General features: G+C 59.6%; 1 protein-coding gene across 1 annotated transcript; it reads left to right on the forward strand.

The window, feature by feature from the left end:
* Positions 1 to 272: 272 nt before the first annotated feature.
* SFXN3 (sideroflexin 3) lies at positions 273 to 17424 on the forward strand. Its single transcript, XM_045024230.1, has 11 exons — positions 273 to 367; positions 4280 to 4446; positions 5240 to 5410; positions 6337 to 6435; positions 6841 to 6916; positions 7690 to 7775; positions 8388 to 8515; positions 8670 to 8719; positions 9798 to 9847; positions 10959 to 11006; positions 12494 to 17424. Exons 2-11 carry the CDS (start codon positions 4283 to 4285, stop codon positions 12588 to 12590), a joined length of 969 nt encoding a protein of 322 aa, XP_044880165.1. The 5' UTR covers positions 273 to 367; positions 4280 to 4282; the 3' UTR covers positions 12591 to 17424.
* Positions 17425 to 25679: the final 8255 nt, after the last annotated feature.

Genomic DNA, 25679 nt, shown 5'->3' on the forward strand with positions numbered 1-25679 from the left:
CTTGGTGCCAAACTGCCCCAGCGCGGGGACGGGAGCCCGGGGCATGAGAGATCCGCGGCACGGATCACGTCGGGCCCGATCCTGCCCTCGCCGGGGGCCATGGGAACAGGATTGGTCCGTCCCCCCCCCCCGCCCGGGCATCCAGCCCCGGCCTCGCAGCCCGCGCGGCCCCCCCTCGGCTGGGCACGGCCCGTGCGCCCGGAGCCTGGAGCGCGGGGAGCCGCCTGGCTCCGCCCCGCCGGTGCCCGGCCCCTTCCAGCTGCGCTCCCCGCCCTCCGGCCTGCGCGCCCTGGGCGCGGCGCCGCTGCGCACTGGGCTGGTGCCGGGGGCCGGACGACGGGCGGGGGCCGGCGCTGTCAGCGAGCCGGTGAGTCGGAGCCGCCCCGGGAGCCAGCCCCGCACCCCGGGGGTGCGTGCGGCTGCCTGGGCGCGGGGAGGTGTCCGGGATCCACTGGTGCCCAGCGGGAGCCCACGCGTCCCCGGAGCCCCCCCCCCACGGGCGCTGCTGGCGGAGGGGGGGTCGCTTCCCCTTCCCTACCCCCCCCCCGCGGTGGCAGCAGCCGGCCAGCGCAACCTTGTGCCATCTGCCTGGGCTTGTGCCCCGCCCGGCATGTCAGCTCCAGGCTCCGGGGCTGGGTTTGCGCCCTTGGCGGGGCGGGGCGGGGCTGGGCTCCAGGACTCAGGCAGGGCCCCAGGGGCATTGGCCGCTGAAGTGGGGGTTGGTTTGGGCCCCTCCCGCGTCAAACCTGCCGGGCTTTGCCGTGACGCCGCAGAGCACGAGTGGGTTCAGCGCAGCGCCCCCACGGGCCGGGGGTTCGCGCCCCTGCCAGCCGGCCCGGGTTAGCTGGAGCATCCCAGGGAGCTGTGACCCAGCGGGATTTCGCAGCAGGCGCCTGGGACAACACAGGCAAGGGGCGAGCGGCAGAGTGGGGCTGGTGGCTAGTGCATTGGCCTAGGGGCTAGCGAAAGTGCTGGCTGCCAGGGCTAGGCCAGAATCACTCGCCTGACATCCTCCTAGGTTTGGAGTAACTGTGGGTCCTGGGTGCATCATAGCAGGAGAACCTCTTCCCCCCTCCCTCGCCATGCTGCAGCTCCCAGGCAGATGGTGCTAAGAGCAGTGGCCAGTCCCCTGAGGGTGGGCAGAGAGGAGACGGGAGACCAGCCTCAGCCCTGGCCTGCCTCTGGTCCTTGCCTCGCTCCACTCCCTTCCTGGCAATCTCACAGCCACGGGCGCGGGAGCCTTCTCCTCTGCATCTTCTGCTTTCTGCGGCAGCCTCTGTTGGTCTCTCCACCCCGTTCCCCAAGGAAAGAGTCTTCTCTGGGGAGTGGTGGAGCCAGCCCCCTTGGGTCATTTACACTCAGCTGGGAAAAGGCCCTGGGCATATGTTAGGGTGACCAGATGAGAGGAAGAAAATATCGGGACACATTGGGGGTGGGGTCTGCCGGCGGAGCGAAATATCGGGACAAACACCTAAATATCGGGACGTCTGGGCAGCCTAGCATATGTAGCGTAGGGCACAAGCCTGTCCGGAGGGCGAGGGTGGGGGGGACGACTGGATGCTCCAGTCGTTCCTTTCTAGTGCTAGTTTCTTCATCTTGCTGTCTGACCAAGAGACAGACTTGGCACCCGACGGCCCAGGGAAGCCCCACTGACTTTGAGGGAGCTGAGACGCTGGCTAGCACATGGCCCTGTGTTGGGGGGCCTGGCACGAGGCGGTAGAAATCGGGGCTATTTGCAGAGTAGGGCCTGGAGTTCAAATCCTCCTCCTGTCTGGGGGTCGGGCTGCTGGCTGAGGCCTGTTTCAGGGAGCCAGGTTTTGCCTGGGGGGGCAGGCTGCGCCCACAGTAGGTACGGGGCCGTGGGCCAGCATCTGACCTCGCTCACACAGACGGCAAAGTGACTTTGCAGGAGCGACTCCCTGATGTCAGCGAGATCAGGATCCGGCCCGACGTCCCAGATGCTCCTGGGCAGCCTAGCAAATGCGGGAGGGGGGATGGAGGTAGCAGACGCAGCACCTCTCTTGGTAGGTTTGCTCACCCCTCAGAATGGACTGTGGGTCCTGATTTCACACCTTGCAGTCCCTTCTCCCCAGCGCTCGCCATTTGGGGCAGCCTCATGCCCTCTGGCCACCGGCTCGGGGTGAAACAGTCGCTTCTCTGCACGGCACTCGCCTGCTTTGGGGAAACGCAAGTATTAAAAACAACAGAACAAAACAACCTGGGGATAAGGGCTTTAGCAGCTCAGCCGCAGGCAGGCTCCTGCGTCCAATTCGTTTCATGACAACCGGCCGTCCCCTCCTCCTGCGCAGGGATTATTCCTGCTGGAGAGCATTAGAAGCATTGGAGTAAATCCGGGGCGAGCTGCCAGGGAGGGCTGACATTTCCGAGATGCAGGGAGTTGGAGGCCGGTGGTTTTTCTGGTTGCTAGGGGGAAATGCACAGACTTTAGCTGGGAGCCAGATGGCAAAAGAGGAACGGAAAGAGCGGGAGGGCGCCAGGACCTGACTCTTGCTTACCCCAGGGATACGCCCCTGGCACACCGCTGACTGCAGAGGAGTCACTCTGGATTGACACCAGGGTGTGTGAGGCCAGAGTCGGGCCCGGTTCTCTGGAGACGCAACTTTGCTGGGTTCTGCCCTTTATCGCTTGGGGAGACGGGGCCTCCGCCAGCGCCTGCAAGTAACTTTGGAGGAAGTTGGGGTTGGAATGTGGCAGCTGGGGGTCAGCACTCACCAGAAGGGGGCAGGATTCCTGTTCCTCTGCTCCAGCCACAGGGCTGTTCTACGCCCTGAGCTCGCGCTCCCCTGCTTATGTCCGTCACCCCAACTCGGGGCTTGGCTGGGAGAAGACCCCTCCCCCCCCGATTGGATATGCTTATGGAACCAGTCTGAACCTCTGAGGGTCTCTCAGTGCCCCAGGGACCCCCCCACGCAGCCCCCCTTGCCAGCACAGCCTGGTGTCACCCTGCACCCCTGGGTGGGTCAGCAGCCGTTGGGGTTGAACCGGAGCCCTCTGGCTCTTAAGGCCAAGCACGCTCTGGTATCCAAGGCTGTAGCAACCTCTGTGTGCTCCCTTGCAATTGGGTGACAGCCTCAGTTTCCCTCCTTGCATGGCCCACTCGCGGGGTAGGCTCACCCCCTAGTCCTGGCTTCCTGGGCAGCCTCTCGCCAGCCGGCAGCTGAAGGCTCCTGCTCTTGGTGGTTCCTTAACGTCTCCGTCGGCTGCCTGGCCCCCCTCATGCCAGCTGCTCTTTGCCCGCTGGCCCAGTCCGCAGGGCTAAGCTCCTTACGGCAGCGCTCCTCTCTGACTCACCCGCAGCGACCCCGCCGTGCTTCCTGCATAGGACCCACCCAGCCTGGTTCTCCCCAGCCGGGTCTAATCCTCAGCTGCCCTCATCCCCCCAGGTGCCACAGAACTGGCTGGGCTCCCCGTAACCCCGTCGCTGCCAGTGTGGGGTTCAGACTCCCTCTTGCAGGAGCCCAGCCCCCACTAGAAGGGGACTGAGTGCTGCCCGGAGTGGGTGTGGGTCCCGCTGGAGGGGGTGGGGGGAATCAAGCATCCTGCTCTCCCTCCCCCCAGGCTCCGGACCCTGGCCGAAGAATCTGCTCCCCGTATTAACCCTTTGCTTGTCTGCTGCACCTTCGGCTCTGGCGCCTCAAGGCGCTTTTCAGGCAGCGTTGAGTTTCGTCCCCCTGGGGTAGGGGAGCGTTAGCCCCGTTTCCCAGGGGGAGGAACCAAGGCCCGGGGAGGTGAAGGGACTTGCCCGTGGGCACATGACGACTCTGGGGCGGTGCTGGGGATAGAACCCAGGAGTCTGGGCGTCAGCGCCAAGGGCAGGGTAAGGGGACGGTCCGTGTGCACATGCTTTGAGATTTCCTGTTTGCTGGGTGGATCCAGGCTGGCTGCTGGAGGTTTTCGCTGCGGGTGCGTGCTGAGCCGGGGGGAACGACGGGGACGGAACGGAGGCAGAGCTCTTTGATCACAGAGGCCCAGGGCCTCTCCGGGTGAGCGAGGGATCCCAAGACGTCCCTGGCAGGAAGGAGACAGTGCCCTGTGCTGGGACAATGCAGCAGAGCGATTGAACAGCCTCCTCTGGGCCCCCCCCGGCGGCTCAGGACACATGGGAATGAATTGCCCCCAGAGTGGAGGAAGGACCCCGCCCCAATAGAGCTGGGAACCCACCTGTGTGTCTGGGGGTCTCTGATGGAGGGAGGGCCGCCCCTGGGCTGGTTGCACGGCATCCTTGCTCATAACCTCCCCGCTCGCCGTCTCCCCCCAGAGGATGTCGGAGGAACTGCCCTTGCACATCAACCTCCGGGAGCCGCGATGGGACCAGCGCACTTTCCAGGGGCGAGCCAAGCACTTCTTCATGGTGACCGACCCCCGCAACCTCCTGCTGTCCGCGGCGACGCTGGAAGACGCCCGGAGGGTGGTTGAGAATTACAGGTTGGCTGTGAAGTCCGGACTGAGTTTCCCCTCCCGTGGTTGGGGAGCGGTGGGGGGTGGGGGGAGGACACATTATCTGAGGGAGGCTCTGCAATCCGGCCGCTATGCCATGGTGACCCCCTAGTGGTGGGGTTGGGGGTGACGCCCTGAATGCAGCGGGGCCGGGAGCTGGTCTGTGCCGTTGGCTCAAGCAAGCTGTCCTGGCTCCCTCCCGGGAAGGGGGCGACGAGGCGGGTGTCCCCTCTGCAGGGTTGGGCAGTAGCTGGCAGGAGAGGAGGGGGATCTTCTGCTGCCTGGACCCTGTATGCGGGCAGTGCTTGGAGCCACAGGCAGGAGCCAGAGTGCAGTGGCGTGAAGGGGCACAGGTGGCTTCGGGGGTTGAAGGCCAGAGGGAGGCTTGGCACGGCAGAGGGTGGGAGGGAATCCCAGCGGCAGCCTGTGGAGCTGGCACCGTGGGGAGGGGAGATGCAGGAGGACGCCAGGTGGCACCAGCCTTCTCCCCACGGGAAGAAGTAACCTGTGGTGGCAGGGGGAGCCGGGCATCCAGAGCAGAGACGCCCACCAAGGAGCCCACGGTGGGGCTTTCGTTCCATGGAGACATCCGGCTCGGCCAGGGGTGCTGGCTGGAGCCGCCAGCTCATTCCCGGCTGCTGAGGCTCCCAGTAAGGAGTACACGGGAGCAGCGGGTTGGGGGTGATCTGCCCTGGAAGTGAGGGCAGGCGGCACACAGGGTGTGGGGGGGCCCCGGTGCGAACGGGGGAGTCACGGCTCCCTCTGCCCGGCACCACCGCAGGTCAGGGACGGTATCACCGGATCTGACGGAGGACCAGCTCTGGCGGGCAAAATACATCTACGACTCGGCCTTCCACCCCGACACCGGGGAGAAGATGATCCTGATCGGGCGCATGTCGGCCCAGGTGCCCATGAACATGACCATCACCGGCTGCATGCTCACCTTCTACAGGCACGTGAGCCCTGCGGGGCAGAGACCCCCACCCTGTGCCCTGCAGCACCCCCTGCTGGCCGGAGCGGGGACCCCCCACCCTGTGCCCTGCAGCGCCCCCTGCTGGCCGGGGCAGGGACCTCCACCCTGTGCCCTGCAGCGCCCCCTGCTGGCCGGGGCGGGGACCCCCACCCTGTGCCCTGCAGCGCCCCCTGCTGGCCGGGGCGGGGACCCCCCCCTGTGCCCTTCAGCGCCCCCTGCTGGCCAGGGCGGGGACCCCCACCCTGTGCCCTGCAGCGCCCCCTGCTGGCCGGGGCGGGGACCCCCACCCTGTGCCCTGCAGCGCCCCCTGCTGGCCGGGGCGGGGACCCCCACCCTGTGCCCTGCAGCGCCCCCTGCTGGCCGGGGCGGGGACCCCCACCCTGTGCCCTTCAGCGCCCCCTGCTGGCCCGGGGCGGGGACCCCCCCCCGTGCCCTTCAGCGCCCTCTGCTGGCCGCGGCAGGGACCTTCCTGACCTCTCCACCACCCCGTGCTGGCCCGGGGCAGGGAGCCCTTCCCCATGCCCTCCAGCGCCCCCTGCCGGCCTTAAGCCTGATCAGGGGCAGCGCATCACCACACCTGTTACACTTTGGACCACACAAGCCCTGGCGGAGGATGGGCAGTGTCCCTTGGTAGGGTGCCACCAGGTTAACATTCCCGGTAGGTTCCCTGGGGCACAGTGCTGCAGCGAAGGGCAGGGGACTCTGCTAGGCACAAGCCCTGGGGTAGGGGTCTGAGGTGTGAGCGACGAGCAAGGGGTCAGGCGGGGGAGAATCCCAGGCGGAGGGGTCCATGGTGTGGGTGGGGAGGGCTGATCCGCGCTAACTCCACCAGCCACACTTCCTGCCTCCCGTCCGCTCGGGACCTCGCCTCTCCCTCCTCCGACGTGCTCCTCCCTCCCCCCCAGGACGACGCCTGCGGTGTTATTCTGGCAGTGGGTGAACCAGTCGTTCAACGCGATTGTGAACTACACTAACCGGAGCGGAGACGCCCCCATCACGGTCGGGTAAGGGAGCGGCAGAGCCGGAGCCGCACAGTACGGGGCACTGGTGCCACAGGGCAGGGCCGGTGCCTTCCCCCTGGCACTGCCGTGTGCTGTGCGAAGGCGGCTGCTTTAAGAACAGCCTCGGCCTGTCGCTTGCAACGTGCTGGCTTGAGCTGCCTTCACCCTGGCTGCCTGCCCGGGCCGGTCGGGCTGGAAGGCAGCGCTGCGGGCTCCCTGCTGGGGTGATGGGCTGGTCCCCGGCTACACAGAACCGGGGCAGGCCACCGGGGGGCGCCCTCCATGCCTGGAGGGAAAGGCTCACCGCGGGGCAGGCAGCCTGGCAGGACGAGGCCCCGTCCTGCTGTCCTGTGCCCAGGCTGCCCAGCGGGTTCCCGGCCTCACTGGACTTGCCTGCTTCCTTTGCAGCCAGCTGGGGACGGCCTACGTCAGCGCCACCACCGGGGCGGTCGTGACGGCGCTGGGACTCAAATCTCTCACCAAGGTAGGGGGCCCAGCCCCGCTTCGGGTCGGAGCACGCCTGGCCCGGGGTCCAGGGAGAGGGGCCGCCCGGGCTCTACGCTGCAGGACTCGTACTCTGGCAGGCAGCAGGGACAGACAATGGGTCCTGGCCGCTCTGCATCCACGCCCGGCCTCCCAGGAGTAACCCAGGGGCTCTCCTAGCCCTGGGAGGAGCCCTGGGGGTGGAGGATGGTGTCTTGCTTGGGGAAGGCCCAAGCATGTTGCTCTCACCCGTCCTCCTGCGTCAGGTGTTTAATGCCCCATGTCGTGTGTCTGCCCCAGCTGACCCAGCGCCGCAGGCAGACAATAACAGACCCGATTCTGATCTCCTGCTGGGTGTAAGTCCACAAGCCTCCCCAGAGTTGTGCCCCGCAGGGTTAGGGAGAGCAGGGCCGACAGCTCTAAGACGAGCCCCGGGATCCAACTGGAATCCACTGGAGAATGGAGCAGCCGCTTCCAGCCCCCCTCAGGGCCCCAGCCAAGATCAGGGCGCCAGGTGCTGCACTGGTCGACACACAGTGACAGATCGCCCCTGCCCTGACACGCTGGGAGTCTAACCACACAAGACAGAGGTAGGACAAGTCGTTATTCCCGCTTTGCAGACGGGGAAATGAGGCCTAGAGAGATGAAATGACCGGCCCAGGCAGAGCCAGGAATGGAACCGAGCCTTGTGCTCTAACCACTAGACTGTTCTTCCTTCTACCCTCCTGTAGTCTCATTCCTGGGCGTGTGATTCTCCCTTCTCTCCCTCTGCAGCATTTACCATCGATTATTGGCCGCTACGTGCCTTTTGCTGCTGTGGCAGCTGCTAACTGCATCAACATTCCTTTAATGCGGCAGAGGTAAGCGGCCTTCACCCTAACAGAGCAGCTCTGCAAACGGGGGAAATAGATGCTGTTGAAGGACATGGCTCCGTCTAGCCGGGTACCTTGCTTCGGGCAGTAACCACAATCTGATGCTGTAGGAGGGGGTTAGACCCTCCTCATACTGCACTGGGTCAGCAGTGCAGTGCTGTGACAGGTGGAATTCCTTCCTGACCCCCGCAGCTGGTCAGCACATGCCCTGAAGCATGAGATTCATTTTATTTTATAGAACTGCAATAATGGTCATTTCCCAGAGATTAGTCATGGTATGAAAGCCTCTCGCCAACCACAGACCCAGTATGGCACAGGCGGCATCATGGTGAGCCTCACGCCAGTTTGAACCTCACACCTGCCATGGCGGAATTCAGTCCTTGGACACTCTGCTGAGACCGCTAACGAGTGAGCTGACCCCTCGGAGCTGGGCTGAGACCCCCTCACCCATTCACACGGTTTGCAGACACAGCCCGTGGAGGGCAATGGCTCTGTGCCCCGTTACCCATCCCTCTGCCCCAGCCAGGCTCCCTAACTGTGGTCCATCTGTGTCCTGGCACGCAGGTAGCGGTAAGGGACTCTGCTCTGTCTCTTTCGCAGGGAGCTGAAGTTTGGGATCCCCGTCACGGATGAGGACGGGAACCGGCTGGGGGAGTCGAGGGCAGCGGCCCAGCAAGCCATTGCTCAGGTGGTGGTGTCCCGGATCGGCATGGCTGCCCCTGCCATGGGTGAGTCACTTCCCTGGCAGATCTGCACTGCGCGTTGGCCGGATCCGGGGCCGCCCTGTGCTCGGGCATCACAAACTCCTGCCTCGCTTCCTGCTAGCGACGCCCGTTGCAGTTAGCGGCGCCTGTTAATTTCCTTCTCCTTCGCCCCTCCTAGCCATCCCTCCTGTGATCATGAACGCCCTGGAGAAGAGAGCCTTCCTGAAGGTAAGTCCCCGGCACGGGGCCACCGGGGCTTTCCCTGCCCAGCCACACCCCAGCAGCCTCTCCAGGGGGCTGGATGACACCCCGTCTACGTGGCTTGGGGGGTCCCCTCTCATTACGGCTGGCGCCTGTGTGCACACAGGGCATCATTTCTCCATGTCCCCTGGGGTTCATGGGAGCGCCCCGAGATCTGCCCACCTCCCTGGGAGGATCAGGATTCCAGCCCGCCCCTGCCGGTGCAGTGGGGCAGGAGGGTTAATGTCAGTCCGGCTGATGGGGACGGTATAAAGCTCCTCTGAGGATATGGCTGCACTGCATTGTAAACCCAGGGCTGGGGGACCTGGCTTGTCCACTTGGTGTTTTCAAACCCGGGCTTAAGGACCCACATTGCATTGTAATCCTGGGCTTACAACTGCTGGGCCTGGCTCTCCCAGCCGTGCTACTGCATCCACAGAGATGTGGCTTGAGCTGTGTCCACACTGCACACTGACAGGGCTTGGACCTGAGTGGCTTTTACCCACACTCCCAGCTGGGTTCTAGGACCCGGGCCCTGAGCGCTCGCTGACCCGAATCAGGCTGATGTGTGTGTGGATGGAAAGGGCTCAAACCTGAGTCAGAGTCGGGGCGCGGTGTAGACAGACCCTTAAGTGCGAGATTGAGCGGAGACAGGAGATGGACCGTGGCTCTGGGGAGAAGTGGCAGACCCCGGTCCTACCTGCCAGCTGTGTGCAGGGCCGAGCCCTGTGTGCGCACAGAGATCCGGGGATTGTCATGGTCTGGACCGGGTTCCGACAGTGATCGTCTCCTGGGCCCCCCGCCCCATTCGTGGTGGGGCACCAACCCCCGGGCAACTCCCACCAGTGCCGCTGGGGAGAGGTAACCCTAGGAAGGACCTTTAGCGCCTTTCCGAGCCAGCTGGGAACCGGGAAAGGAGCAGGCAGCTCTGCGTGGATCACCCGCTAGTGCCCCGCAGTGTATAGTGCTGAGCCCTCTGACCTGTCCCCTTGGCCTTGATGTATAAGGGACCCCCCCCCCAATATAACCCTCTTGCTAACCCAAAGCCCCTTGTCTTTCCGTGTAGCGATACCCCTGGCTGAACGCTCCCTTGCAGGTCGGACTGGTGGGGTTCTGGTAAGTGATGGCTGCAAATCGGGGAAACTCGCCCAGCCCAGCTGAAGGGAAGAGGCCACTCGGGGGCGACTTTCCCCAGGGTTCGCTAGCCTGGTCTCGGCGTTGGAAGCACCATTTGCTTCAAACCGGGTGGGATCAAACTGGAACCACCGTGAGCCTTCGAAGTGAAGCCAGCTCCTTCGGAGGCTCCTTCCCCACCCACTCCCCGTCGTCGTTCATTTTGCAGTTAAATTCATGGCCAGGAAATTCAGACCAAGTCAGTGGTCAGACTGCTGCTTTCAGGGCCACCCGGCGGGGGCAAGTGGGGCAATTTGCCCTGGGCCCTGCAGGGGCCCCCACGAGAATATAGTATTCTATAGTATTGCAACTTTTTTAATGGAAGCTGCCCCTGATATTGCTTTGCCCCAGGCCCCCTGAATCCTCTGGGCAGCCCTGGCTGCGTTGCCTGGTGTGCACACACCCTGCGGAACTCCCTGCTGCAGGATGTTGTCAGGCATGAGGCTTCCTAGGTCGGGCCAGAAGCAGGAGTGCCAAGAGACCCTGATTGTATTTCCACCCTCCTGGCAGCAGGAAGGGATAAAACTCACCGGAGTGTGTGTGTCTGGTGAGGTTTCCAGCGCAGCGGAGCAGAGACAAGGGGTCTGGATAGTTCAGATCAGCAGCCAACTGCCCCGTTAGAGTAATTTGGGGAGGGGAAGGGAAGCTGGCTGGGAGGTTCATCTGGGGAAGGCAGAGGAGGGTGAATGGAATTTCCTTCAGGGCAGTGTCTCTCTCTGTCTCATCCAGCCCTAATTACTGTGGGTCCGTTGGCACCTTGCTTTTGTTGGGGTGTTTATCCTTGAGACACCCCTGGCAGAAGGTGTAACAGCCCCGCCTTACAGATGGACTCTGAGTCCCAGCCTGGAGCCCTGACCACTGGTCCGTCCTGCCTCCCTGCAGCGGGCATGTTTGGGCAGGGGGGGGCTTTCTGGCTCTCATGCCAGTGCTTCCCCAGTCCTAGCGTCTCATTCCATGGGATGCTGCTTCGTTCCCGCCGTTCTCGGCCTTTGCAGCAATCCCCGGATGGAGGCGTTAGAAATCAGCTCTGCTCTCGGTGTCTCTCCTTTTGCAGCTTGGTGTTCGCGACCCCGCTGTGCTGCGCACTCTTCCCACAGAAAAGGTAGGGGTTGGCCGGTCTTCGCCGGGCCCTCTGTGCGCCTGTGAGCGATGTCCCGCACGGCCTAGGAGTTGGGGTGGGGGTTTGTGTGTGTACGGATGCACCAAGGTGGTTTAAGACAGTGTCTCTCAACCTTTCCAGACGACTGTCCCCCTTTCGGGGTCTGATTTGTCTTGCGTACCCCAAGTTTCCCCTCACTTAAAAACGACTTGCTTCCAAAATCAGACCTAAAAACCCAAAAGTGGCCCCGCACACCATTACTGACAAATGGCCGACTTTCTCCCTTTTACCATATAATTATCAAATAAACCGATTGGAATGTAAATATTGTACTTACATTTCAGTGTAGGAGAAACAAGTCATGGTCTGGATGAAATTTTAGTTCGTACTGACTTCACTGGTGCTTTTTCTGTAGCCTGTTGTGAAACCAGGCAAATTGCTGCACCCCCTGGAGGACCTCTGTGTACCCCCAGGTACTCATAGAATCATAGAAGATCAGGATTGGAAGGGACCCCCTGCTCAAAGCAAGACCAATCCCCAACTAAATCGTCCCAGGCGTACCCCCGGTTGAGAACCACTGGCTTAAGACATCTTTGCTCCCTCAAGCCCTGGAGACACTTTTGCACCAGTTAGAGAAGCGGGAAGCTGTGATCAGTTATTCTTTATGTTCACTGAAGGTAGGACAAGAAGGAACGGGCTTCATCTGCAGCGAGGGAGATTTAGGTTGGATTTTGGGAACATCTCGCTAACCCTAGGGGAGTTAAGCTGTGGGACAGGCTTCCAAGGTGGGTTGTGGGTTGTCACTGGATGATTTAGTTGGGGTTGGTCCTGCTTTGAGCACGGGGGGGGGGACTAGATACCTCCTGAGCTCCCTTCCAACCCTGATCGTCCATGATTCTTTAAGAGCAGGTTGGACCAACCCCTGTCAGGGCCGGTCTAGGTTTACTTGGTCCTGCCTAGCGCACAGGGCTCGACGACCTCTCAGGGTCCCTGTGGTTCTGGATGCACAGCCCCATCCTGTGCTTGACCTGGTTCTTGCTAAGAGAGGCAGACGGGCATTCTGGGCAGCTGGTCTCTGCAGGGCCGTTAGCAACGGCTGGCACAGGAAACGTTTGTGCCACCGTCTTGGATTCTCTTTGCTCTGCTGCTGCCTCCTCTTCTTGATAAACGGCTCAGCCGGCCCCTGGGAGGGCAGAAACGCTCCCGCGTGCCGGAGGCGGCCACTCGCGGGCTGCAGCTAGCTTGCGAGCCAGCCCGTAGGCTGAGACTTGCTGTGTAATTGTGCATTTGCCGGGAGCTTCTGCGTAACCGAGAGATCCAGTCAAATCCGAATCTGTGTGCAGACTAAAGTCGCTGGGTGAGGATGGATTGACTGGAGCATTCTCCCACCCGTACGGAAGGGGAGACGTCCTGACACCTCTCCAACCGGTCGTCACACGTTCCTTGCCCTCCCTGCCTCCTCTCTGAATGGGTTTGTCTCCCTTCCGCAGCTCGATGCGAGTGAGTCGCCTGGAGCCCGAAGTCCAAGCTCTGGTCCGGGAGAAGAACCCCCACATGGAGACTGTCTACTTCAACAAAGGGCTTTAAGCCAGGCTCTCCTCCACCCCCCCAGCTGCCGGGAGAAGAGATCAGGGACCGGATCGGAACCCAGGTGTCCGGGGAGAATGTTAAATGTTGTACTAGAATAACGCCTTTGAGCTGCTGCTTTATTTCTGGCTGTCATGTCTCAGTAGGTCCTGTGTGTACGATGTAGGTTCCTTGCACTCAGATGACCCATAGCAATAGGTAGTGATATATGCTGCTGTGGTATAGATTGTCTTTCCTGAGCAAAACAGAAACAGGCAGAGCTGATCCTCTCCGGTGGCAGGTCGAGAGCGGCCAGGGCCCCTCAGTAACCCTCCCTCCACTCCACCCTCCTGCTGTGTGTGGTCCCAGAGTGGCTCACATGTCTGGAGAGTAATGCTCCTGAGATGCGTCCATGGGATGCGGTTGCAGTCTTTCTAGACACTCGATTGCGATGAGGTGGACTGACTGCTGGGGAAAGCTACGTACTTACACAGCAGAGTCGCTCAGAAAAAGATCGAGGGGGGAAGAAACGACTATACAAGGGAGCTTGGTGCAGAGATGGACCCCAGAGCGTTTTGGGGTGTCCTGATCTGGGGTTTCTCTGCCTACCAGAGGAGAATTAGCTGCAGTGTCTGAATGTGGGGAAAGCCCGGACCCAGATCTGTAACTCAGCTTTGCACTTGGGCTGATCGCTGCTGTTGGAACCTGGTGTTTGGAACCAGCTTTCACTCGTGTGTGTGTGTGTATCTTTGCACGCTCAATGCCTGTGCATGTCCGGGCTCATTCCTAACCGTTGTCTCTGCAGGGAGCAGTTCTGAGACCTTGCACATGCAGAATAATGGAATTTCCATGCGGGAGAGTTAAACTGTCCGTGAGGAAATTCCCCTGCCTGTCTGCAGAGATCTAACCCGCTGCCCTCTGCATTGCCCCTTTTAAACGCACTCTGGAGGCGTGAGTAGGGCGACCGGACAGCAAGTGTGAAAAATCAGGAAGGGGGTGGGGGGTAATAGGAGCCTATATAAGAAAAAGACCCAGAAATTGGGACTGTCCCTATAAAATCTGGACATCTGGTCACCCTAGGCGTGAAGGAAAGTCAGGGCTCCCCCGTTTTATTGTGAATATTGACTCAGTACACGTACGGTGCAGGGGAAAATGCATCACAATCGTTTTAGGATGCGAAAGACAATCGCTGGGCACAAGAGATCACTGATCAATAAAGCACAAAAAGAGGAGGAAACCCGCCCCTCTTCTGTGATCGGAAGGAACCAACGCTACAGGGGTAGGGAGACTCTTCCAGTAATCACAGCTCTGTCGCAGCCTGCACCATCGAGCTTAAAATCCTCCTCGTTCAGGGCTGATCCTGCCCCACTGAAATCTGCAGGAGCTGCACCGTTGGCTTCAGTGGGTGCAGGAGCAGGGGTCTGAATGCATCTTTTTTAAAACTAGCCTAATCAAGGCAGCTAACGTAGATCTGACGGCTCGGAAATGCCTGCGCTCTAATGGAGAGGGCTGGGGGATGTCACAGCTAAGCACCAGGGGCCCAAGGCTACTCCAGGTCAGCAATTTAATCCGGTTTTCCGCTGCTTTCATCTCCAGAGCAAATTACACATTCTAATCTCCGAAAACCAGCCCGGGAGGGTGGTGTTATTTAATGTCGCCTTTGTTCCAGGCTCAAGTCGCATCCTGGGGGCTGCTAGACGCCCTTTGCGGGGCTCCTGTCTCCTTGCTGTAAGATCACCTTGTTGTTTGCTAGACCAGCCTCCCTTTGAACATGTGACGTTTAAAGGGATCGCGTCACACTGCTTTAAGGTCCCTGGGCTTTGTGGCGTGGGTGGGTGTGTAGCTACAGACAGATAAAAATTGGATGTTTTACAACGTCTAAACCGGACAGAAATGTTTCTGTGACATTGAATGAAAACGCGTTTAGTCCTGGCCTGGATATAAACCTTCCCCTGCTGTGCTGGGGCCTGGCCCTCTGCTCCTGCCAGAAAGGAAACTGAGTAGACTCAAGAGGTGAAACTGACCCCCTGTTTGCCGGCCCAGCTGAGTGAGGGGCACAGAGCAAACAACCCGGCTCTGGGGCAGACAGGGAATTGGAGATTGCAAAGTAGAACTAGCTGGAGCGGGTGTCACAGTAAGAGCGGCCTTTGATTGTGTCCTGGAGGGAGAATCAGCCCCATCCTACAAGAGAGACAGAGAGAGCTCAGATCTGCTGCAGAAGGTGGCTTGTTGCTCCTCCCAGATGCCTGGGGTGACTCTAGTTCCCAAAGGGAAAACGGGACACTGCACAGGGCTGGCCTGAGGGCTCCCCCCCCCCCCAGGTCTGGCCTGAGTTGCTTGCCCGATCCCTGCCTGCCCCCGGCACGGGCTGGGGTTGCTGCTTACCCGATCCCTGCCTGCTCCCGGCACGGGCTGGGGTTGCTGCTTACCTGATCCCTGCCTGCCCCCGGCACGGGCTGGGGTTGCTGCTTACCTGATCCCTGCCTGCCCCCGGCACGGGCTGGGGTTGCTGCTTGCCCGATCCCTGCCTGCTCCCGGCACGGGCTGGGGTTGCTGCTTACCTGATCCCTGCCTGCCCCCGGCACGGGCTGGGGTTGCTGCTTGCCCGATCCCTGCCTGCTCCCGGCACGGGCTGGGGTTGCTGCTTACCTGATCCCTGCCTGCCCCCGGCACGGGCTGGGGTTGCTGCTTGCCTGATCCCTGCCTGCTCCCGGCACGGGCTGGGGTTGCTGCTTGCCCGAGCCCTGCCTGCCCCCTGCGCAGGGCTGGGGTTGCTGCTTGCCCGAGCCCTGCCTGCCCCCTGCGCAGGGCTGGGGTTGCTGCTTGTGTGAGCCCTGGCTTCCCCCTGCGCAGGGCTGGCATCGCAGCCCCCCCCCCATTGCATGTTCCTCTGCACCTCGTTTTTTTGACAAAAGTGGGCATTTGGCCCGTTTGCGCTTGCCAGCTGATCAAGCCGTCCCCTAGAATAGCCCTGACAGAATCAGGCTCAGCGCTCGTCTGTGATTTGCCCAGATTGCACTGGCTGGGAGGGCAGTGATAAGGACCGTCAATCCTCATGCTTCAGGGCACAGAGTGATCAGCAGCTGGAGTCAGGCAGAAATCCCCCCCGCACACACACACATAACGGTGCACTGTGGGGGTTTCACACTTCCCTCTGAAGTGTTTGGTACAGCAGCGGGCATTGCACGGGGCTAGGTGGGACATCAGATTCCAGAGGACTTAGATAGGGACGGGCTGACTTTAATCGTCGTGTCCACTGGGGGGACAATCCTTTCCAATGGGTTTTGAGGGAGGCTGGAGGCAGCTTGGTCCAAGTGGTTTGAGCAGGGCCCTGGGAGTCAGGACTCCTGGGTCCCCGTCTTGGTTTGGCCATCGGTTTGCTGTGTGCCTGTGGGAAAGCCGTTTCCCCCGGCCACACCTCGCTTTTCCCGGCTGAGGGGAACGGGGGCGTGAAGGTCGTCTGCCCTAACCCCCGGTCGAGCAGCAGGAGTCGTTGGGTCTAAATCATCCAAGACAGATGGCTCCAGTCTCCTTTCGAAAACCTCCAGCCCCACCTAAGGCCACGTCTACGCTACCCGCCGGATCGGTGGGTGGTAATCGATCTAGCGGGGGATCAATCTATCGTCTAGACGCAATAAATGGATCCCCGTACTCCACCTCGGCAGGAGGAGTAAGCGAAGGCGACGGGGGAGCCGCGGTGGTCGACTCGCCGCCGTGAGGCGAATAGTGTAGCTGAAGTTGTATAACTTAGATCGATCCCCCCCAAGTGTAGCCCTAAGAGTCACTCGGCTTGAGCACCGCGGGGACAACAATGGAAACTGGGTGTAAACGAAAGAAAATATGAGAAACTCCAAGTTTTGACAGGGCCAAGGAAACAAGGCAAATCCCGGTACTCTTGTCTGTAAAAGTAGCTGGGTGTCATTTCTCCTCTGCGCTGGATTCATTTCCAGCAGGGGCCTGCACAGAAATCAGATCTTTGGAAGGGCAGGACGTTTAAAATCAAACAATCCAAGGAAAAAAAAAAAAAGGGCACCCTGGACGCTCCCAGCAGGGGTGTTATGCAATGCAGCGTTTATATGTAGGTCCTACAAAAAGTGTGTTGTTGCTTTCTGGTGACACAAAGGGGCCCTGTGCTGGCAGCGTGTGGGAATAGGTGCTACAGGATGGATGGACTTCCAGTGGGAGCGAGTTTGGCAAATTCCCTTGTTACGTGCTGTTTGTAACCTCCCTGGTAAGCCAGCTCTGCTCAGAAAGGGCGCGGGCACGTCTCTGAGGCCGGGGCTTAGATAAGGAGACGCCGGCTCTGACGGGCGGCGGCGCCGAAACGAACGCTGTTGCTTTTGTAAGGATCTTTGGTGCAGCGTGTGGCGCGGCGGGTCTGGGAGAGCCCCGTGAGCAGGAGGAACTGGGGGAGTGGTACACACAGAGCTTTGGCTCTTGCCTTTGGGGAAGGATTTGGGGCAGGGGGACGCTGCAGGATGGTGGGTTTGCCCCAACTGCAGGATGTTCTGGTGCTCTCCCGGGCGGCCCCGGCCTCCTGCCGCTCAAAGGCACCTGCTTGAGAGCAGAAAGCTTTAACAATCCTTGTGCAATACGGCCCGGGCGCTCAGTGTCTGTGGGCGTCACCCCTTCCCCAGGGGCAGGGGGCGAGTTGCAGCACAGGGCTACGTCCGATCCCTTCCTGCCGCAGGTCCCTTGGTGGAAGGCCTGGCGCTGCGCGTGCTGCTCGCTCGGCTGGTGTCTGTACCCTGAACTCAGACCCCTCTCGGCGGGACACTGAGCCCATGGCTGACCTCCATTGTCGCTTTAAACAGGGCAATTGTTCCAAAATAAAGGCGATATTTTCTGTCTCTGGCATGTGGCTTTGCTGCTTTGTTGGTGTCCTTGTGCAGTCCCAAATGAGATGGGTATGTTCTGGCTCCTATCTGGCGTTCTTCTCCAGCGCCTTTCCAGTGCAAGTAATGGTGTGACGTCTCCCTCTAGTGGCTGGCCGAAACAGAGGCTGAGAGACCTACTATAGCTGCTAGCAGCAGGAGTGCTCCTTTAGCTCAAGGGGGAGCGTGCTGGGCTTCTGGAGGATTGCCGTCCCAGACCCCTTTATGCGCACGGGTTAGTGAGCTAGCTTCTCCCTTGCACGGGGATTTGTCACAGTGGGGACTGAGCTGTGGAACTTGGATACAGATCACAGATTCTTGGATCCAGGACGTGGTCGAACAGTGGCCGTGTTCCACCCCAGAAGTGGCTGCAGAGCGACGCAGGCTGTGACGTGCCTGGGGCCGGAAAGCAGCATAGAAACACCAGCTGCTGCTGTTTCTCTCGTTCCCGACTGGGGCTAGCTCCAATCCCAGCGCACCTGCGTTCTTCAGCGGTTAATCCCTTTTCACGCAGCTAAGCTGCCTCAGAGCCCATCTCGCCGCACAGGAGTGGTGACCTTCAGTCATGCCAGCGTGCTGCAGCTGCTCCCTGGGGTGTTGGAGCCGGGGATTAGCCCTGCTCCAGCTCTCGTCTCTGCATCCTCCAGGCTATGATTCTGGAGTCTTGGCTCCTGCTTTCACAGAAGCAGGGACAGATCTAGCCTGGCTTCAGGCCGATCTGCTGCCTCAGTTTCCCTTCCAGTGGGTCGCTGGCTCCCAGCATGGTTAATCACTGAGAGGACTTACCCCCCCCCTCCCCCCCGGGTAACACTGGAAGGCAGCATTTACATCAAATCCCAACCAAGAAGTCAGCCCAACCCAGAGCTCCCCTCCACCCCAGACTTGGCAGGCTCGCCCCCTTCTCTTCAGGCTGGGCCCTCACCGGCTCCACTCACTCCCTTCATCCCCTCCCCCATGTTGGCACCTCACAAGGTGGCAGCATGGGGAGAAGCCCCCTGTGACGGGTTGGATCACAGAACCCCCCCCTTGGGAGCTGCCACCTGATGTGCCCAGACTACCTCTGCCCCTGCTTTCCCTGCCAGCTTGGGACTCCAGCACCCTGTCTTGCTGAGCCGGACACTCCCGTCTGCTCCAACACAGACCCAGGGGCTGAATTACTTGCCCAAAGCTGCAGGTTTACCTGAAAGCAGCTCACAGAAGTGTGCTTGTCTTTAGCACTCAGATGCCCAACTCCCAACGGGTTCTAAACCCAAATAAATCGTTTTACCCTGTATAAAGCTTAAGCAGGGTAAACTCATAAATTGTTCACCCTCTATAACACTGATAGAGATGCACGGCTGTTTGCTCCCCCAGGTATTAACACACACTCTGAGTTAATTAATAAGTAAAAAGTGATTTTATTAAATACAGAAAGTCGGATTTAAGTGGTAACAGACAGAACAAAGTAAGTCACCCAGCAAAATAAAACAAAATGTGCAAATCTGTGTCTAATCAAACTGAATACAGATAATCTCACCCTCAGAGATGCTTCAGTAAGTCAGACTGGAGACCTTCCAGGCCTGGGCACAATTCTTTCCCCTGGTACGGCTCTTGTTCCAGCTCAGGGGGTAGCTGGGGGATTCTTCATGATGGCTCCTCTCCTCCCTTTGTTCTGCTCCACCCCTTTCTATATCTTTTGCATAAGGCGGGAATCCTTTGTCCCGCTCTGGGTTCCCACCCCCGTCACTGGAAAAGCACCAGGTTAAAGATGGATTCCAGTTCAGGTGACATGATCACATGTCACCGTGAGACCCCCAAGCCTTCCTTCCTCCCAGCCGGACTCACAGGGAGGCTGCCTGCAAACAGAGCCCCAGGCAACTGTCCTGGCTGATGGGAGCCATTAAGATTCCAACCCACCATTAAGGGCCCACACTTTGCCTAATTACAATAGGCCCTCGGGGTTATATTTCATATTTCTAGTCCCAGACACAAGCGTGTTATGTTTATACACATAGGATGACCACTCTCAGTAGATTATAGGCTTTGTAATGATACCTTACAAGAGACGAAGCATATTCCAGTTACATTCTATTCACTCATCACCATATTTTAATAAAACCATATAGACTGCGCAATGTCACACCCTTGTCCTATAAGCTCTGAGCCCTGGTACCTTAAAGAACTGGGCTGAATCAAACTGCCCTGTCTCCTTCCCACAGCCTCTTCCTAGGCTGCCAGCCGAGAGCACGTGCCCCCGGATCTGCCCTCCCTGGAATCTCCCCCCGACGGGTCCGTGCTGTCCTCGCAGTGCCCAGCAGGCCTGGGTCCTAGTCACGGGACCCTGCTCGCGTTCCCCACAGCGGGGGTGGCAGGGCTCAACCCGGCCCGGGGCAGCGGAGCTCCAGCCCCCTTCCCCAGCCACTTGGGGGCTGGATGGCTGGCTGGCGAGAGTCCAGGGGGGCGCTGGGCAGCCATACGAATTTTCCAGCATTGCCGTTACAGAGCCGGGTCTGCAGCAACGCCCGGGCATGTGATCCCAAATGGCCCTGGTTTTTATACTGGGCAGAACCAAAGATCCAAACGGCCTCGCAGCATGGGCTGTGGGTCCAAGCTCATCTTGGCCCGAAACAGCCCCAGCGGTCTATGAAACCCAGCGTCCTGGTCGCAGCAGTGACCTGGGCTGGGTGGGAGACCGTATCCCAGGAATACGAGGCACTGTGCATTACGGGGTCAGCCCCACGCGCTGGCCTGTCTAGCAGTTGAGGCTCGGAGACCTGAACGCCTGCCAGGTGCCCTCCGGTGAGTCACAGCACTGGGCCGTGCCTCAGTTTCCCCACCCTTACTCTGGGGTTGGGAGGATGGAATAATTATTAATTCTTTGCCCTGGGGCAGGAGCAGTGGGAAGTTTCTTCCTGGCCTCAGCTGATGTCCCGCAGCCAGAGGACGGGTGGTCCGTGCAGTGTTTATTGGTCAAGCTGCCAATGCCTTCTCCTGCATGCACGAGAGTCTCACCCTTTGCTTGAAACTCGCTACGCTGCTTTTCTCCAGCCCGGTCCTGTGGCAGGGAGTTCCACAGGCTCACATGCTGTCCCAGGGCAGCGAGGTTGCTGCGGGTGGCACTTTCGCGCTGCATTTGCCTTGGGGCCTCCTGTTGCATCAAAATCCCTGGGTCTGCAGCACCTGCAGCCTGATCACCCGCTGGCGTGTTTATTGGGGGGGAGGGAGGAGGTGTCTGAGCTGGAAACGTGAAGGAAAATTCGGAGTGGGGAGGGCCCGGGAACCGCAAGCAAAATACAACGGAGAGAAGGAGCCGAGTGGCAACATGCAGCGTCCAAACCTGGGTCCGCCTGAGGCTCGGTGTGGGGCTCGGGGGCTGATCACCCCCATCTGATGAGCTCCCACCTGGCCGATACTTTCCCTGGGCTAATCCCGCGCTCACCCCGGGGTGTGTAGCCGTGATTTGAACTCACCCCTAGCTCTGCCCCTGCCCGCTCCCTCCGGCAGGGAGCTGGGCTCCCCAGAAGAGGGCGCGCTGCACCCAGAGAAATCAGGCAGCGCCTCCCATGTCCTGGCTGGCTCCTGCTGGTGGGTCTGACCGCGTGTCAGCCCTGACACGCACCTGCCGGGGTGTGCTCCCATGTGCAGGCCAGCCGGGTGGGGTGGGAGTGCCGAGGAAATCCCCGTGGGGCCGGGGCCGGTGGGGTTTGGGTGTGTGCCAGCACCAGCCTGGCACCAAGCAGTCACCCGGGGCCCCATCTGGCCCGGCACGTCGCTGAAGTCGGTGCAAGGGAGGGGGACAACCCGGCCACCTGTCGCCGCGGGGTCTGTGCCCATCTCAATGGGGGTCTGCGCCCCACCTGGCCATCACCACAGCGTCTGGGCCCCACTCGCCCGGTGCGGCGGGGTCTCCGCCCTGCCCGTTGCTGTAGGGTGGGTGCCGTGCCCGTCAGCAGTGGGTCCATGTGCCCACCCAGCACCACAGGGTCCATGGCCCAGCCATCCCCGTGGGGTCTGCGCCCATCGCAGCAAGGCCGAGCGCCTGAGGATATGTGAGCGCCTGTCTGGCTGGGCGGTAACCAGCCCCGAACCCCAGCTCCCCTGGGAGACGGGCCAAGCCCAGAGACCCAGAGGTGGAGGCAGGAAGAGAGTAAAGGAGGGGCAGGGGCAGCGGGGGGAAGCCCCACCCCATCAAACAAATCCCAGCCTCCCCTGGGACTGGAATTGGCTCCTGACCCCCCTCGTTGTGAGTTCTAACCCCGCGCTACTCTGCATCCAGCCACCTCGGATCCCGCACGTTGCAGAGCAGCTCTGACGGATCCCCACCCAGCTGGGCCCTGCTAAGCCCAGCCGACTCCTGGGCCCGGCGGCTGGGATTTCAGCGCATTAGCCCGGCAGTGACGCAGTGCGTCTTTCCCCGAATCTCTCGCAGCTGGGCACAGGCCAGGCCTCCCTCCTGCTTTTAGATTCCCCCCCCTTCCTTTTCTTTCCAGCCATCACACGCCAGAGCTGAGGGCCAGGAGAACATGAATCCCCAGGAACCCCCAGATCTAGTTTGCTTGTTGGAAAGTCATTACATGACAGGGAAAAGGCAAGAACCCTCTTCCCCACTCGTCCGGTTGGGTTTGGGTCCCTGGCGCCTGCTGGGAATGAAATCCAGCTCTGGCTCTTTGATGGACGTGAAACAGCTGCAGCCTTTAGCCACAAGTCCTGAGAGGAAGTAACCTGGGACAGGTGGAAGGTGGGCTTCCTTGTGTTCACACGCGCCCCTTTGATGCAACCGGTGCAAGTGATTTCTGACCCGTTTCCCCGTTGCGAGATTTCTTCTCACTGAAGCCGTCCTCCCAAAAGTTCTGCTTCCAGGACCAGAGCGGCATGACGATGCCATGTGAATGACGGATAGGTTCAATAACTCACCCCCCAACCAACTGCCGCCTCCTCATTCATCTTGGGGCTAATGCGTGTCATAACGGGGACCTAATGAAAAAGTAATGAACAGCCATCGAGCGAGCTTGACGCACGAGGTCACCCACGGGCAGCACCACTTCTTCAGGGCCATGCCCGCCTGGTGGGAAAAGCAGCCGGAGCCATGGGGAGAGGCGACGGATGGCTTTAGTCATCGGGTTCTGGACTCCCCCTACCTCCTTGTGTTTTGCAAGCATCTTCAGCCCCTGGATGAGAATTTCTCTGACCACTTAAACTATTATCCTAGCCAGCTGCAAAAGCAATAGCTATTAATGACCTTCTCCTGATTGCGTTCGGTGCATTCAAATGGATATTGTGTCCTCTGGGCACTAGAATATGAATGTTTCATTTGTCTGCTTTCCTTTTAGCTCCCCTGCCCTCTCATGCTCGGAGATGCCCCTGCCAGCGTGGGCTCCAGCCCAGGCTTTCAGGGCCGTATCGGAAGCACAGGAGCCGTTGCATGTCTGGAACTCCACCAATAGCTTGAGGGGTTCACAGCAGGGCACCGAGTTCCGAGTAGGGTGACCAGACAGGAAGTGTGAAAAATCGGGACAGGGGGTGCTGGGTAATAGGAGCCTATATAAGAAAAAGACCCAAAAATCTGGACTGTCCCTATAAAATTGGGACATCTGGTCACCTGAGATCCGAGCCACCCTGGGCTTTGGATCGAACCGGTGTGAGCCTGAGTTTTCTGATGGGCTTGAACCAGAAACCCAGATCCAAACACGCCTGAACACTGGGACTTGAATCTCCAGGCTAGGCCCGAACTAGAGTTTCCCTCCAGATCCAGCGGGAATCACGGGCCGTCACTTGCCAGTTTAATGGTGATTATTGTTACCATCAGCTGGTGTTAACATAATTGGTCGTAGCCTTTCCTGTGCGCCTCCATACCAGAGAGACGGGAGGAATTCAAAGAGCAATAACCATGATTAAGGAGCCGGAGGGATTGATTTATGAGCAAAGACCTGAATGCGTCTGGCTGGGCTAAGCAAGGAGGAAGGGGATGTGATAACCAGCTACAGTAGAATATTTGAATGGTTGTAAAAGCCAAGCACGTTGGTATGAAGGGTGTTAACTAGGAGCCCTGGGATGAAATGAAGGAAGGTGGCAGGACATGTTGACTTGCAGTTGATGGCTCCCTGGGTCGGGTGGAGTGCCAGGCAGGGTGTGGACGCTGGTAAACGAAAGACACAAAGGTAGAGCTTGAGCCGTGTGGAAGCTTGTTTGCTGTATTGGCAACTCTACGAGTTGGGTCAAAAAAATCACGAGTGTGTCTTAAAAATCAGGAGATTAAAAATAAATCAATATTGGCTTCTTTATTTGCCCTTCGGTTTCTGGACTGTTAGATTGCACTTGGGCCACCTTTTCAAGCTTTTCTTTGTGACTACGAGGGCTGGAAACGTACTTTTTAAATAAATGAAAGGTGAGATTCTCATCGCATCACAGGACTCCAGGAGCTAGGGTTCTAAGAAACACACTGAACATCACAGCATCTGGCAACACTGTGTTTATGCCTGTTGTGGCTGCTGGCTTGCTGTAATAAAGACCTCATGTTTAAGGCCTGTGGCTCCATAAATCATAACAGAAGGGAAAACACAAGGCTGATTATCAGGAATCACTTCCTTTCAGCTGTACTAGATCACGGAATGGCCTCCAGAGAAAGTGATGCCAGACTGGAGACATTTCAAACTAGACTGGACCAAATCTGAGCAAATAAGCCAAAGGACACAACCCCGCATTAGCCCCAGAGCGCGGGGCTGGGAGTCTTTTCCATCTCAGATTGCCGTGGCTCACAATGTAGTTGGAAATTTTCTAGAGCAGAGTTCTAGAGTTTTGACTCTCGAACCCCAGTGGGTTCTCGGCTTGATTAAGAAGCATGCCCGTTGCATTTCACAGGGATACACGTAGCTACATGGCATGCTTCAGAATGTTACTTTTTACGCTCACACAAGACGCTGGGCTCAAGACAGGAGTAAGCGGGCGATGTTCCCTGGCCGGTGCGCTACAGGACTCAGACTGGATGAACTAATGGTCCTTTGTGGCCAGAAGATCTGGGAAGAGCTTTAGAGAACCGGGCTGAGCGCAAATGACTGAAGCCCATGGAATATAGCTGGGGCCAGACCAGGTGCTGTCCTACAGCATGTGAGGAGGTGGCATGTGTCAAAAGCAGCAGCAGCTGGAGGCCGCCTTGGTGGAAGCCATGGGCCGATGGCCTGACTTTCCCCATACGGTCTGGGGCAGCAGAGATCATCTGGGGCAGCCCCTCCTGGCCCGATTCCTGCCAGAGGCAGGAGGATGCTCAGCAGAGCCTGCCGGAGGTTCTGGGCTGACCCAGCGGGCGAGCGGCACTCGGAGCAGGGATGGTGGTTCTCTCTCCGTGCAGCACCAACAGCCTGATCCCGCGCCCAGGGGAGTCAGTGGGGAAACGCCTGTTCTCCATGGGGTTTGGGTCAGGCAGTAGCAGTCTCTCGAGGGGGAAAATGACTCAGGGTGCAAAAGGCTGCAGCCAACCCGCCAGTGCTAATAGCCACAGACCCTGGGGGCAGGTGTCCCCCAAATATGAACAGGCACCCAGACCCGCCATTCAATCCGCCCCCCGCCCCTCTGCAATGGGCTGACCCCAAATCCTGGATCCCAGTGAGGAACAGAGGATTCCGCCAGCCTCTCTGGCTGCAAGTTCATTATCCTTTGTCTCTCAGCAGGGATCCTGAAGCATTGCATGCTGGGAACTGTAGTCCCCTTGGGACTCCCCGCTGCATTAAAGCCCAGAGCGCTGGCTGTCGGCTCTGTTTTGTGATCTCCACAGCCCTCGGCACCGAGGCCCTGCCCCCGACCAGACTCTCCTCTGCAGGCTGAGGGTCGGGAGGAGCTGTCACTCCTTGATCCTCACAGGCACCAGGCCGGGGTGATCCCTTCTGCACAAAGGGAAACTGAGGCAGGGACGACCTGCTTTTAGACCGCCTAAGCGCTCACAACTTCCCCTGCCCTTGTGAGTCACAGGGGGCTGCTGCAGGTCACAGGGCCTAGGCTGCCCAGTCCGTGTCAGAACGCAGGGGTTCCTGGCTGCTTGGCGCCCACAGCTCTCTGAATCATAGAATCATAGAATCTCAGGGTTGGAAGGGACCTCAGGAGGTATCTAGTCCAGCCCCCTGCTCAAAGCAGGACCAAACCCAACTAAATCATCCCAGCCAGGGCTTTGTCAAGCCTGACCTTAAAAACCTCTAAGGATGGAGATTCCACCACCTCCCTAGGTAACCCATTCCAGTGCTTCACCACCCTCCTAGTGAAATAGTGT

Source organism: Mauremys mutica, chromosome 7 (genome assembly GCF_020497125.1).
Source record: "Mauremys mutica isolate MM-2020 ecotype Southern chromosome 7, ASM2049712v1, whole genome shotgun sequence".
Lineage (NCBI taxonomy): Eukaryota > Metazoa > Chordata > Testudines > Geoemydidae > Mauremys > Mauremys mutica.

Excerpts from the sequence above, each read along its gene's own strand:
- SFXN3 (XM_045024230.1), top strand. The coding sequence starts at position 4,283 with ATGTCGGAGGAACTGCCCTTGCACATCAACCTCCGGGAGCCGCGATGG. Across the intron at positions 5,411-6,336 it reads TGCATGCTCACCTTCTACAG|GACGACGCCTGCGGTGTTAT; the intron begins GCACGTGAGCCC and ends CCTCCCCCCCAG. Across the intron at positions 8,720-9,797 it reads AGAAGAGAGCCTTCCTGAAG|CGATACCCCTGGCTGAACGC; the intron begins GTAAGTCCCCGG and ends CTTTCCGTGTAG.